Source organism: Dipodomys ordii, unplaced genomic scaffold (assembly GCF_000151885.1).
Source record: "Dipodomys ordii isolate 6190 unplaced genomic scaffold, Dord_2.0 Scaffold24, whole genome shotgun sequence".
Lineage (NCBI taxonomy): Eukaryota > Metazoa > Chordata > Mammalia > Rodentia > Heteromyidae > Dipodomys > Dipodomys ordii.
Window position 1 is genome coordinate 12,193,094 of NW_012267240.1, and position 13,524 is coordinate 12,206,617.

A 13,524-nucleotide genomic window follows, 5' to 3' on the forward strand; every position below is an offset into this window, starting at 1 on the left:
TGGTCATTTTTAAGTAACATTTAAAATAAGTATATAAAATATACAATATAAAGTAACATCTTACGAAAACAAGATGCCAGCACTACCAGCAGTATGTGGCATGCAGAAGATCAAAAGGTTTCAGAAAAAAATATAGAATTTCCATTTTCAACTAAATATACCACCCAACTCTTCTGATCATTCCCTACTGTATGCCCCTCACACATGAAATTTATACACACATGGAGGATACAAAGCTGCTGGCCGCACTTGCAGTTTTCATTTTTTTTCACCAGCATGAGAACTCCATGAGACATCTTGTGTGGAGGATATAAAATATAAGACTTTTCAGAACATCAATAATAATAGCTAAGTCAGCTTTGTGGTCCAGCTCATTGTGACTCAAAGAGTGACTTTTATGTTCCAAATGCAGCCCATTGCTGGAACACTGCGGAATAACAATCAGGCTCCAGACTAGAATTGAGAAATCAGCACAGACCATTTTAACCAGATTCCCAGGTGATCTGCAAGCATGTTTAAAGTTTCAAGGGCACTGGCTCATCTCACAATTTCTAAGTCAGTTTTAGATCTTGAAGCCATATATTTATGTGGTTCTTTTTTAGCCTTTTTTGTTTTCATTTTCTTTAAGTAGTTGTACAATGGTGCTACCATTCAAAATATCAGGTTATGAATACAATGGATCTTGATCAATGTCACCCCTTCCATCATTCTTCCTCATCTCCTAACCCTACTCCTTTCCTAGTTTTTTTAAGATACAGATTAGAGTTTATGACTATATTCTCTCTTCCCCAGTCTTCCCTTTTTATTTGTCTATTCCCCTCCACTTTTCAGTACTATTTAACCTGGTCATCATTGGACTGTGAATTAGCCTTTCTCAGGAATGACACAGTTTGAATTCTTCCTTGAAAATACAATATTAGTTAATGCAGTTGTGTACACTTTGCATACAACCCTGACGTCTGTATTTGTTCATTTATAAATTAGTTTTAGCTTCCACATAGGAGAGAAAACATTCATCTTGTGTCTTCCTGACTTTGCTGAACACCCCCTCCCTGTAGGTCCATCCATTTCTTTGCAAAAGATGTAATCATCATTCTCTCTAAGAGAGAAATAAAATTCGATTGAGTATATACACCACATTTTCTTGATCCATTCCATTTTTAAAACTTCAGTTCATCAGGTCATCCAAGGGCTTTTGGGTAAAGGGGGAAAAATCACATTCCATTAGCCTTTTCAGAAATACTTTCATTGTCCTGAGAGAAGAAATATGAAAGTTCCAAATATTACATGTGATGAAGTGGTAAAAGCAAATCTTTGTTTTGGTATGTCACAAAGGAATTTGTGATTGATTCCTAAAGTGAAGAACAAGAAGATACCAACACTGCTCTGTGCAAATAGGATGCTGTCTGATGTTGAGCTTTAAGACCCTCAGGGATCCCAGACATTGAAGGCTCAAGCCTGATGAATTCATGAGTCTCTGTCCCTCCCCATTCTCCCAGTCCTCATGCTTGCAGCAAAAGCTCTATGCTGGAAAATGGAAGAAGAGCCCATGAAGACAAGTGTCTTGCCTGCTGGATCTTTCTTGTGTTCACAGAGTGATGAGATTCACTGAAATCCATTTAAATAAGGCCAAATCATGAATGGAACTCAAGCTGATCCTAAAGTCCTGTCATTCCAGTATGTTCCTAAAACAATTACCACCACTACCCCAAAAAAGCACATTTTCTGGCAGTTGTCCAAAAGCTTGTGTTCAATTCTGACTAATCAACAGGGGCTTGTTGACTTTATGTCCAAGGGAAGAAAGGACATACAAAAAGAAAGATCTCACAGAAACTAACAATTAGGACAATTACTTGTCAGCAGCTGGTAGATCTCTGCTTATTCAAGAGGAAAGAACAGTTGATTTCAACACATCTTTAATATCTACATGGGAAAAATGTTTTTAAAGAAGAAAAGGACAAGAGGCACATCAGTCTGCAACTGAAGCAAATTCACTGGAATTCTAACTTTTCCAATCCCTTTTTACCTATTCTTCTGAAGCGCCAGAACAAATACGGAGTCAGTGAGTACCAAGCTAAGAGTACAATAGCCTTTGTGTGTTTAAGGGGGGTTCTGTGTTGATATAGTAAATACACCACTGTATTTTTTTCTGTTCTTGTTGTGTCTATAAAATGAAAATAGGATGTATTCTAGAGAATGGCAGAAAGGCAAGAAGGTAAGTATGAACGCCATTTGGGTGCTATTAGTCCTTCTGGAATACATATGACTTAGCAAGCAATACAGGCGGGAGTGTCGGGGAGAATAATTGTGATTCCTGACACCGACTTTAAGAATTTTGGAAGTAAAAGGCACAAATAGTCTTTCACCATCATTCCAAGTATCAAGCAGTATAAACCACAATGCTGATTCCCAAAAGCTGCAGCAAGGTCTTATCATGATACTCCTCGGAGAATAGTCACTCTAGAACAATTTGGTACTTTTCATCATTGAACTCAATTGGACAAAAGTGTTTTTCCAAGAAAGATACAATAATATTCAAAAATGCTATTTCAAGGGCCAAAGCTTTGATTTTTTGGTTGAGTTTTGTTCCCAAAAAAAGTGACTATACTTAGGCATGATTTAAAAGACTTTAGATTCCCAGTTACCACCATCAAACCTCAGGACCTCATACACATTTTTTAAAAATCTCGCTATAAATATTGCTGATCACCTTACACTGCATTTGTAGCTTCAAGACAAATCTCCTAGCAGGTTGAAACTTAACATGATTCTTATGTGAAATTTGCCTAGATAGAGCAAGGTCAAATAGAAAGGACAAGTCACAGGAAGCTGGCAAGCCTGTATTTATTACCAGCTCCTTTATTGACTGGTGATACACATTAGGAAAATACGAAACCAAAATCAGAAATTGTCTTATGTAAAAAAAGTCGCTGAGGTCAGGTGCTGGTGGCTCACACCTATATTCCTAGCTACTTAGGAAGCTCAGATCTGAGGATCTCCATTCAAAGCCAGTCTGGGCAGGAAAGTCCATAAGATTCTTATCTCCAATTAACTACCAAAAAATCCAAAATGGAGCTGCCGCTCATAGCGTCAGAAAGCTAGCCTTTGGCAGAAAAGTCGGAGACAGCACCTAGGCCCTGAGTTCAAGCCCCACAACAGACCAAAAATAAATAAGTAAACAAACAAACAAATAGCAAATAAGTAAATAAAGTCACTAGGATTGTGTAGAGAACCTGGGAACACAAATGCCACCAGATCTCCTTTGCCAAAAGGATCAAACAAGACAGTGTCCCTGGTCATGTTAGCCGCCAGCACATTTTCATCAGCTAGTACCCTTGCTCCCTCCTCCCTTCGTTTAACTCAAAATCTCTGACCCTTGTGGTCTACATTAAGGTACAGAAGAGAAATTAGATAAATAACAAAATCACAGCTACAAAATACAATGGCTTGCATTTTGAGGGTTGTTAATCTGTCCCGTAAGGAAATGGGAGTTTTCACTGCACAGTTGATTTGGAAAGTGAACCAAATCCAGAAGAACTCAAAGTGTTCCAAGGATCTGTGTTGTCCCCTTTCAGTCTTTTGGGTCCTAGCTCCAGGCAGGCAGTCTATATCTCTTATGCTTTTTAGTTCAGCTCTGTTTCCTTTGTCCTATGCCCCCAAATAAAGGGAGGCTCGGGAAAGAGTTTGTTCCCAGCTGCAAGTTGCTATAACAGCATTGTTACAAAAATAAGGCACCATTCAACAGAAGTCAGGATTACCTCTTAAAGTAATGATGTGACATCAGTTTCTCATTCCACTTTCTGTTGTCACTTTAGTAGGTCAGCCAGGGCCCTGGAATCACACACTGGCTAAGGTCCTGAAGAGGCCATTCCACACCGGCTATTTCTAACATCTATAGCATCCCAACCACCTGAACTTCTAATCTGCTAAAAATTTCTCCCTTTGTAAAGGAGCCCTGTGATGTTTTCACACTGTTTTCAAGATCACGTTGTGTCTTCTCCATGAACTTGAGTTCTTTTCCTACATACTGTTTCAGAGACTAGCAAAGCCAAGTGAGTGACACCTAGTTCTCAAAAATTATTAGCTTGTCACCTGTGAGGAAGACTAAAGCTAAAATATTCAGATTGAGAAAGAATGTACAAGCAGACATTGTGCATATACAACCCGAATACAAACAGCCCTTTGTTCAGAGTTGGATCAACACTCCTCAAAATGGAAGCCCTGGTTACCATAGCTGTGGTTTGTTATTCAGGATTCCAACCCCAACCTCTTTGGCATCCAGGTCAAGAAGGCAAATCATAACCTAGGACGAATTCAGACCAGAATGGGCAGGTCTTAATTCACAATTTTCAACTTCCCTATTTTTCTATTCTTCCTTCCAACTCAGGAGAAATATAACCACAGAAATATAAATAAGTTCCTCACACCCCTTTCCTGTGATGCTGCTTCTAGTCAGTTCACCTCCGCTTGCCCATTGTCAACAATCTCTAATCACCGAACACTTGAGGTCTTCTACTCTTCTATGAAACATTCTTGCTTGCTCACTAAACACTTTCCCCACTCTCTTATCTTTCTCTGTATCTCTGGAAAAGGTGGCTCCATTCTGTGGCCACCTAAGTATTTTCTGTTTATTATTCTCATTTGGGTGGCCTTTGCTATAGTCACAAGATTTAATTGATTTTACTTTTTGAGTAATGTATATTTTACAATGGTCTCAATCTTGAATTTGTGTGTATGTGTGTGTGTGTGTGTGTGTGTGTGTGCGCGCGCGCGCGTGCGTGCACTCATGTGTGCACGTGTGTGTGTGTATCTGCCAACCCTGGGGCTTGAACTCAGGGACTGGGTGGATTCCCTGAGCTTTTTTGCTCAAGGTTGGCACTCTACCACTTAAACCACAGTTTCACTTCTGGCTTTTTGCTGGTTAATTGGAGATAAGAGACTTTCCTGCCTGGTCTGTCTTCAATCCTCATTCCTCAGACTCAGCCTTCCGAGTAGCTAGGATTACAGCCATCAAAGCCTGCCTTCAATCTTGATTAATGTTAAGAGACTGAACTCTATCGCTAAGACCTGAGGAACCCTAAAACCAGCCCAAAACACATCCTCTGTGGGCTCATACTCATGCACTTGCTCTCCAATCATCCTGACCCTCTCATATCATGACATAACCATAACAAAAAGCAACCTATAGCCATACAAAAACCAACCACCACAGTTGCTCTGAAACTGTCCTATTTTATGGCACCACCAGCCCTATACCCAGCAACACCCCCACCAGTCCTTGTGTATATGGAGTCAGATGGCCATCTGACAAAGCTTTTCAATACACTCTGCCATTCTGCTGTGCACTCGGTGTGGATGCAGTTTGCTCTGTCATGAACAGGTTATCCATCAATTAAACTCTTTCCAATCAAGTAAGGGTCTTCCTAAATGGCCAATCCTGGGCAAAGTCTCGTTATTGACACTGAACTCCTAAGCAGGATTGATCATCTTCTCCTGCAAGCTATGCTATAGTGCAGTTTTACGTACACATCACACATGCGCAGGGTTGATTTGGCTGTGGTGGTTAGAGATGAGGAGGATGATGATCCTTTAGCATCATCACCTTGCAAAGCTCTGTGATCTGCGTTTGTGAGTAAATGCATTCTTGGGTAATTGACTGACTTGGCCATTACACTTAATGACATTGAGTGTGAAAAAGTCTAAAAGGAGTTACACTCCAACAATACAATGCCTTAGAAAGACTAAATTAAAATTCAACAAAATAAACACCAGGAAACAGATACTTGAAAGGGGTGGGTGGAGTCAAGGAGAGTTGGGCAGACAAAGGAAGAGATGGAGGAAGGGGAGAATGTAGTCAGAAATGCAGTGCATATCCTACAAAAATTTTTTTAAAAAAGTGAGGGAAGGGGTGGTGGTTAGGGAGGGATGGGTGAAAACTTTGAAAGAGATGGTACTGATCAAGACACAATGTATTCATAAACCGCTTTGTGGAATGGCAATTCCGTTGTACAACTACTTAAAGATAATAAAATATAAAATCGATAAATAATTATAGTTAACAAAACACAAAAAAAATCTAGAAGGTTTAGATCAGCATGCAGGGATAGCACGTGTGCATCTAATCCATCTCAATTATCCAGTATATTCACCCACCTCAATCTGGGTGGTGTTGTCTTGCCCATCGTCCAGGAGCAGGTCAGTGAAGCCTCGTGGCTCTGGAGAGTCTTGGCCTATGCTTGCTCGGTTTGTGTCTACCGCCTTCAGAGGATCCAAGTTCCTTTTCCATCGGTGGCTGTACGCATGCACATCCACGTGCACATTCTCTTCTGCTCCAGGAAAGCCTGGGGCCACTTGGTACTGCCAGCCTGGGAAAAGAAAGAGAATGTGTAAACTCCAGGCATAATTTACTAACAGTCCATCTACAAGGGAAGTAAAGGTGAGTAGATTTGTCGTGAAAATGGAAAAGCAACAGCACAGGGAAAGCAGCAAACGAGTTATAGAAGCATCTTCAAGTGTTGTATAATTGCCACCTACCACAAACTGTGACAGAGATTCACGGCCGATATTGCAGTATCTCTCAAGATAGTGAACAGCCCTATAACAATGCCTTTTCCTTCTCTGTTCAGACACAGGCTTTGTAAACATTCTCTAGCTGCTCTGAGAAAGCAAGTGAGAAGAATCCTATGGAATGAGACTGAGCTATTTGCAGTTTGTCCAAAAATAAAAGGCTAAGATTATGCCACACACACACACAGAAAAGGCATAGAATAGTATCTGGTCCCACTAGCTTTTCTGAAGAGCATCTAAGTGGCCATTCAGAAACTTATTCTGTACCCCAAAGTAGTTCATTAAGAAACAAAATTCTGAGATTATGAGGGTATATTTGTGTCTATTTCACATGAACAAGGCTGGCTCAGAAAAATCAGTGCCCTTGTATGGGTTAAGTTCTGTAAGTGTGCAATGTACCCTGTAGTTTACAAGACAGACCTGGTCCATTGCCTAGCTCATTTAATAATCAGAGCCCTCAGCATGGATCACAGCTGCTCTTGTCCATCCACGCTCTCCTCACCTTGGGAACTTGTCGGGATAGTAAAGGATGACAGCGACAGGCACTTATAGAAATGGATGGGATGGCAAGGAGATCAAATCACAGAGGTATTTTAAAGCCATCTGCAGGGAATGGCCCCGGTGACCCAGCTCTTCTTGCCACTAGAGGAGGGAAAATTAGATTTAATCATGACTCCCAGTCTTTCATTTCAACAGGTCAGCAGGGGAAGGTCTTCCACCAGGATTGGAAATCCCATTTCTGAGCAAGAGGAACAACCTTCTACCCAGCCATTACTAAGAGATATGAATGGACAGGCTTTATAGCTATTAGGATATAAGTTCAAAAAGGGCTCAAAGAACAGGGATTCAATCACATCTCAGCTATTCCCCTAAATAGGAGAATACTCAAGAAGATACAGTGTATTTAATGAAGCTTACAATATTACTGAATCAGCTACTTAGTACTGCTAATCACAGCAGTCACAACCATGTTCCTTTCAACTCAAAAAGGTGCTAAGAATTCTTCTAGCTGAGACAATGAATTGGAAAGATCGCCTATATAATCTGATGCCTTAGTCAGATACAGCCAAGAAAGAAACCTTTAATGGTACCTCCATCTATCCCTTAAAAGGATCTTAGGATCCAAAATAACCAAAGCTCCACTATAGCAGATAGCCAAGAGCCAGAGAAATGGCAGCCAGAGAAATGTGCTTAATTTATTGAGCTCTATGGTGAAAGGAACTCGTGTCCACTAAGAGTCACACATGGTCCCTAGGCCATCTCCTGGCAGCAAGGTTTCAACAAGCACATCCAATCAGTATTATCACTGTCACTCTAGAAAATGCCTGTCTCTTTCTAGATACATTTGTCCAACATACAGGCCATTCAACAGTATGTAACTATTTTAATACTTTTTTATTGTAAAAATACTGTACAGAAGGGTTACAGTTACGTGAGCAAGGTAATGACTATATTTCTTATCAAGCATTGTTGCCTCCTCCTTTGATTTTCCCTTACCATCTCTTCCCTCCGACCTCCACAACTTCACCCCACCCACCCAGCCTGAATTGTAAAGTTCGTTTTCAACATAGTATCTTGTACATCTCATTGTTACAAAGGGTCAACCTGTATCCCTAGTTAAGCATTTTGTTTTTTCCATTCTCCCCAAATTAGAGAAGTGTATATACAAGATGCAGCGTACTGACATCAAATACAGTGAAAACAAGGGTTATATCATGGGGGAGGAACATCCAAAGAAACAAAAAAAAAATGGTACATTATAAATACATTAGAAGCAGTAGCAAGAAAGAAAAAAACCACTTGTGTCCCTATTTTGGGGTTCATTTCTCTTAACATCATCTTATCTGGTCATATGTGCATAGCTTTTTACCTTTTCTACTTGTCCCAGACATATACCAGTACACAATTATTGACTGTTTGACTGAATGAGGGAATGTAGTCACTGCTGATTCTTTGTTTGGAGCCAGAAGCATAGACCAGGCAGAATTGAGTCATGGGAAAAGTACTGTGCAAAGGTTCAATAGACTTAGGATAAAATTCTGTCCTTTTAGGGCTTACTGACTGTAGAACCTTGAGAAATGTATACAACTCTATGCTTTAGTTGTCCCATATTTTAAATGGGACTGAGAATATCTTCCCTGAAAAAGCAGACACTGTTTCTGAGGAATGTGTCAAGCCTTGAGACCTATTATTCTAGGAAAAGCTGCATAAAGCAAATTTATTTGTCTCATTTATATGTCCTGCCTCATTATCAAAAATATATGAGGGAGTTTACAACAAATGTAAGCAATAAGATTGCATGATAGTTAAACAAAACCTCCTAGCACAAAATGTGGGTCAGCATCAGAAAAGTACACTTGCCTTTTGTTCAGAGTAGTAGCTCTGGGAAAGTGCTATCATTGGAGATTTAGGTGTATACAAACAGCTGACAGACCTACACAAGACCTTACTAGACCATCAAACTTGATAAGAAATGGTGACAAACATAATGCAATAAGTAGATTACACCTTCCCAGAATGTTCAGTAGTATTTAAGATGACATACAAATTATACACACAAAAGACTCAACTTCAACCTGAGGCCTGGCATGTCAATCCTCTAAAGACGAAATTAAGTGGAAATAACCTAAAACTTTCAAAGAGTGTTCATTTAAAAACTTCAATAGAGAAGTTTAAAGCAATATTTGAATGTTGGATATCCTTTCTTCTTTCCTTCTTTCCTTTTTCCCTTCCCTTTCCCTTTCTTCCTTCCTTTCTTCCTTACTTCCCTCCTTTCCACCCAGCTACCTGCCTTCCTTCCTGCCTGCCTGCCTTCTGAAGTACTAGAAGTTCTATTTCTCAATCATCTCTCTCTCTCTCTCTCTCTCTCTCTTTCAATTTCTCTTCCTAACCTGTAACTCTAACAAAACAATGCCAAGGAGCTTTAAAATATCGACTGGTGATCTTCATAATTTGCATTTAATTTGAAATCTAATGAATGTATCCAGCTCTTGGTCCTGTAGTAACTATGCAAATTTATTCTCTAGCTGGATATGGGTGACAGTGAATTGAGTTAGACAGATAGAACTCTTGCATAACATGTGACTATGTGTTTATTTTTCTCCTTATAAGCTTCGGTCTCCAGAGTATTTTGTGTTTTTCTCCCCTTCCCATTTCCTTTCATTGTGCCATTTAAGTTGTTGTATGGTGTCATTTTTATTGACATTAGTTTGTACATAGGATTGGAGTTCTGTGTGGTGTCTCCCAGTTCTTTGCAGTGTTCACTGACCAGTACTTGCTTACACTACTAACCACTACGGACCACTGGCTGCACTCATAGACCTCGGCTGGCGCCTGTCCACCCACAGACATTCTGCTCCTATCATCTGAACTTCAGACATTGAAAACCATATTGTTGCCTCTAATTGGGCTTGCAAAGAGTAAGCAGGATTTCGGGGAAGGTCTGACAGGTTTTCTAATGAGAAGATTTGTGAACTTCAGCCCCAGTCTCTGTGAAAATGCATCAGATTGCCATGTGAAACCTCATTCTTTTTCTCTGGCTATGTTACGAATAAACAGGTCTGCCTGAGCATGTGCAGTGGTAGCACTGTTACATGCATGTTCAGTAGGACAGGGGTCATCAAGACAGAAACGTGATGTTGCTTAGATGATATTGGTAACATGTCTGAATGATTTTTAGGGATGTAAAAATCAATCAAAATGGATATTTTACAGAAACCAAGACAGAAGAAAAGCAGAGGGACCACAGCTTGTTTATCTATATAGCAAATCACTCATCTGCATTTCATGAGCTTTGGAACTCATGAAAATATTTTAGATTATCTTTTAAGTCGGCCCCAAAATCAATTATTCACAATCAAGACAAAGAGATTCATGAGCTGTAACTTCTCCTTCCTTAGCTGTAGTGAAAACAAACTCAGTAGGAGGGATCTCCAGGAATATTCTTTGCGAACAGACTGTTTGCATTCTGTCTACTGGACATTAATTAAACCAATGTAAAACCTCCACAGGCAATCTTTGCCAACATATTTGACTAGACTCATTAATCATATACCTTGTGAAAACAATAGGTATACTCTAATGACTTCCATTCAGATATAAGGATAAAAAACTATAAAAGATCCATTTCTTTATAGACAGTATATAAATTGATTTTGATACATTAGTAATTGCAGTAGCTGTAACTTATTATTGAGGAGGGTACTGTTTTACCACTAGAACATCCTTTTGAAATCCTCATAAGGACAGTTCATTTGAGAAGAGAACAGGAAACATATACACATAGTTATATTATTCTTTATAATATCTCAGGTATCTTTTTTGCCATTCCACACTAAAAACAAAAGTAAAGAAAGTGGTTCTGGTTTGGAAATATTAAGGTTAAGTCATCTACAAGTGATTTTTATTTATCTACCACATATTTAACAGCTATGTATTGAAAACATTTTAATATCGTTCCATATACATGGCAACCACCAGGAAGCAAGTGCATGAATCCACATGCATCCCATAAAACTAGACTCCAGGGACTGGGATTGTGGTTTAGTGGTAGAGTGCTTGCCACCTTTCATAAGGCTCTGGATTTGATTCATCAGTACCACATAAATGGGGGGGGGGAGCAGAAGTAGCGCTGTGGCTCAAGTGGTAGAGTGTTAGCCTTGAGCAAAAGAAGCTCAAAGACAGTGCCAAGGCCCTGAGTTCAAGCCCCAGGACTGGCCAAAACAAACATTAAACTCCATTTCTACCATTCCACCTGGCATGCCTTTTGTTCTGCACTTTCTCAGTGAACCCAATCACCACTGTGCATTCAATGCAGCGAAATACACAGAAATACTTGGCAAAGATGGACTTCCATATGGCTTTGCATCTCAATTTATTGCAGCAGTGAAGAGGAAATTCTGTAAAAATAGTGATATCCTTGGTTACATCCAATAATGAACTGTCTATCCCATTAGCTTGGAGCTCTAGATTGATGGCATTAGAGAATAAGGTAGCTACAGAAGATAAAGATAAATCATTTTGTCAAGAGATAAAACTATGAAAAAAACCCACAGGACCTGTTTCTGACCACTCCTCTCTCATCATCCTTCAGCAGACCTTATATTCCCACCACACAAAATTCATCAATAATATCTTGACTAACAAAGTAATATCTTCCTTCTTTGCACTTCCTAGGAAATCTTACAAATCCTCAAAAAAATCCAGCTCAAATGTTGTCTTTTTGAATAAGTTTACCTTTGACTCCCCTCCCCAGAACTGAGTTTTCTTCTACAATGGAAAACCTCCTTTTACCTGACTCTAAATGATCTTACCCTATCTTTGCTTAAATATGAGACTGTGCAGAGATAACACAGTACGCTGAAGACCTGTTCATTAGAAAAACCTTTTGCATCCATGCCCCTTGGGTGACATCTAAGTAGCCTAACAGAGGGTCACCAACAATTCTGTAACTAGGGCATGGTAGCACATAACTGTAATCTCAGTTACTTGGGAAGTAAGGGTAGTAGGATCAAAGTGTGAGACCAGGCAGGTTATCAGTAGAAGTCAGAGCCTGTCTCAGAACAAAAATACAAACACAAGGGCTTGGAGTAGCTTAAATGATAGGGCACTTGCCTAATAGATATGAGGCCTTGGATTCAAGCCCACAAACAAATATAAAACGTAACCAAAACTAACTAACTAAATAAATAAATGGCCTCACTGGATCTAAACTATTCCATCAAATAGAAAAGTTTATACCTTCCTTCAGGAAAGGCACTTCCTCTATGGAATTTAGTTACAAGTTAGATAGAGATAGTTAAATGACAAGCTGGTTCGGTTATGACATTTACTCAAAGACTCATGTTTCAAAAGCTTGGTTCCCAGTACATCAATGTTCAAAGGAGATCCAGTTATGAAGGCTCTGACCTCAACAATGGATTAATTCATCTATCCATGAACTGGACACCGGAATGGAATATTGGGAGGCCATGGAAGCTGTGAGTCAGGAACTAGTTGTAGGAGTTAAGTCATTGAGAGCATGCTCCACCTCTCCCCTCCCCTCATCTTTCTAGTCTCCCTTCCTCTCATCTCCTCTCCTCTCCTCTCCCTTTCCTTTCTCTCTGCTCTCCTCCCCTCCCTTCCCCTCTCCTTGCCTTCTCTCATCCTAGTCTCCCTTCCTCTCATCTCCTGCTCCTTCTCCTCCTCCTTCCGCTTTCTCTGTCTGTCTCTGTCTCTGTCCTGCCCTTACTTTTCCTTCCCCTTACAATGAGATGTACTTTCCTACTTTTCTGCCATGCTATCCTGGCATGCCAGAGAGCAAGAAGCACTGGAATCACCTGACCATAGACTGAAACTGTAACCCAGAATAAACATCACCTCCTTTAAGTTGCTTTCACCAAATACATTGTCACAGATTTGGCAAGTTTATTAACACAGAGACTAAGTTTCTAGTGAACTTCCATAAAGCACAATATTTCATATGCATTGTCTCCTTACTAGAAAGAAGGAAAATATCCATGGGCCCCAAAAGAACTCTTGGATATCTGACTCTGGATTACTGAGTCATTATCCATGTGCCCTTCCCTTTGCTGACTTTGCTATGTAGACTTCTGCCATGATAGGTCGTGACCAAAATGTGAACACAGCCTAAGTGTCTTGATTTCACATCAAACCAAATCAACAATGGTCTTGGGATAGCCTGACACGGGGACAGTTCAATATAATAAAAGTCTCATTTAACTGTTAGCAATAGTAAAATTAGTGGTAGTAATCATTTGTGTGTGTGTGATCAGTACAAGCATGTATGTTGGCATCTTACATAATATAGGTGTGTGTGTGTGTGTGTATATATATATATATATATACACATATACATATAAAATAAAGACAAATCAATGAACATCCCTGGCCATGGTTGTTTGTGTGGAAGAGTGTCCTCAATGTAAGCATGCAATCTCTCATTACACTTTTTAAGAT

General features: G+C 39.7%; 1 protein-coding gene across 1 annotated transcript in view; it reads right to left on the reverse strand.

Annotated features, from left to right (window-relative positions):
- Nucleotides 1-13,524, reverse strand: part of Plxdc2 (plexin domain containing 2) — a 394,422-nt gene that overhangs the window by 225,832 nt on the left and 155,066 nt on the right. The window contains exon 2 of the mRNA XM_013014718.1: nucleotides 6,154-6,365. Within this exon, the coding sequence (XP_012870172.1) occupies nucleotides 6,154-6,365 (212 nt within the window). The remainder of the gene's footprint in view (nucleotides 1-6,153; nucleotides 6,366-13,524) is intronic.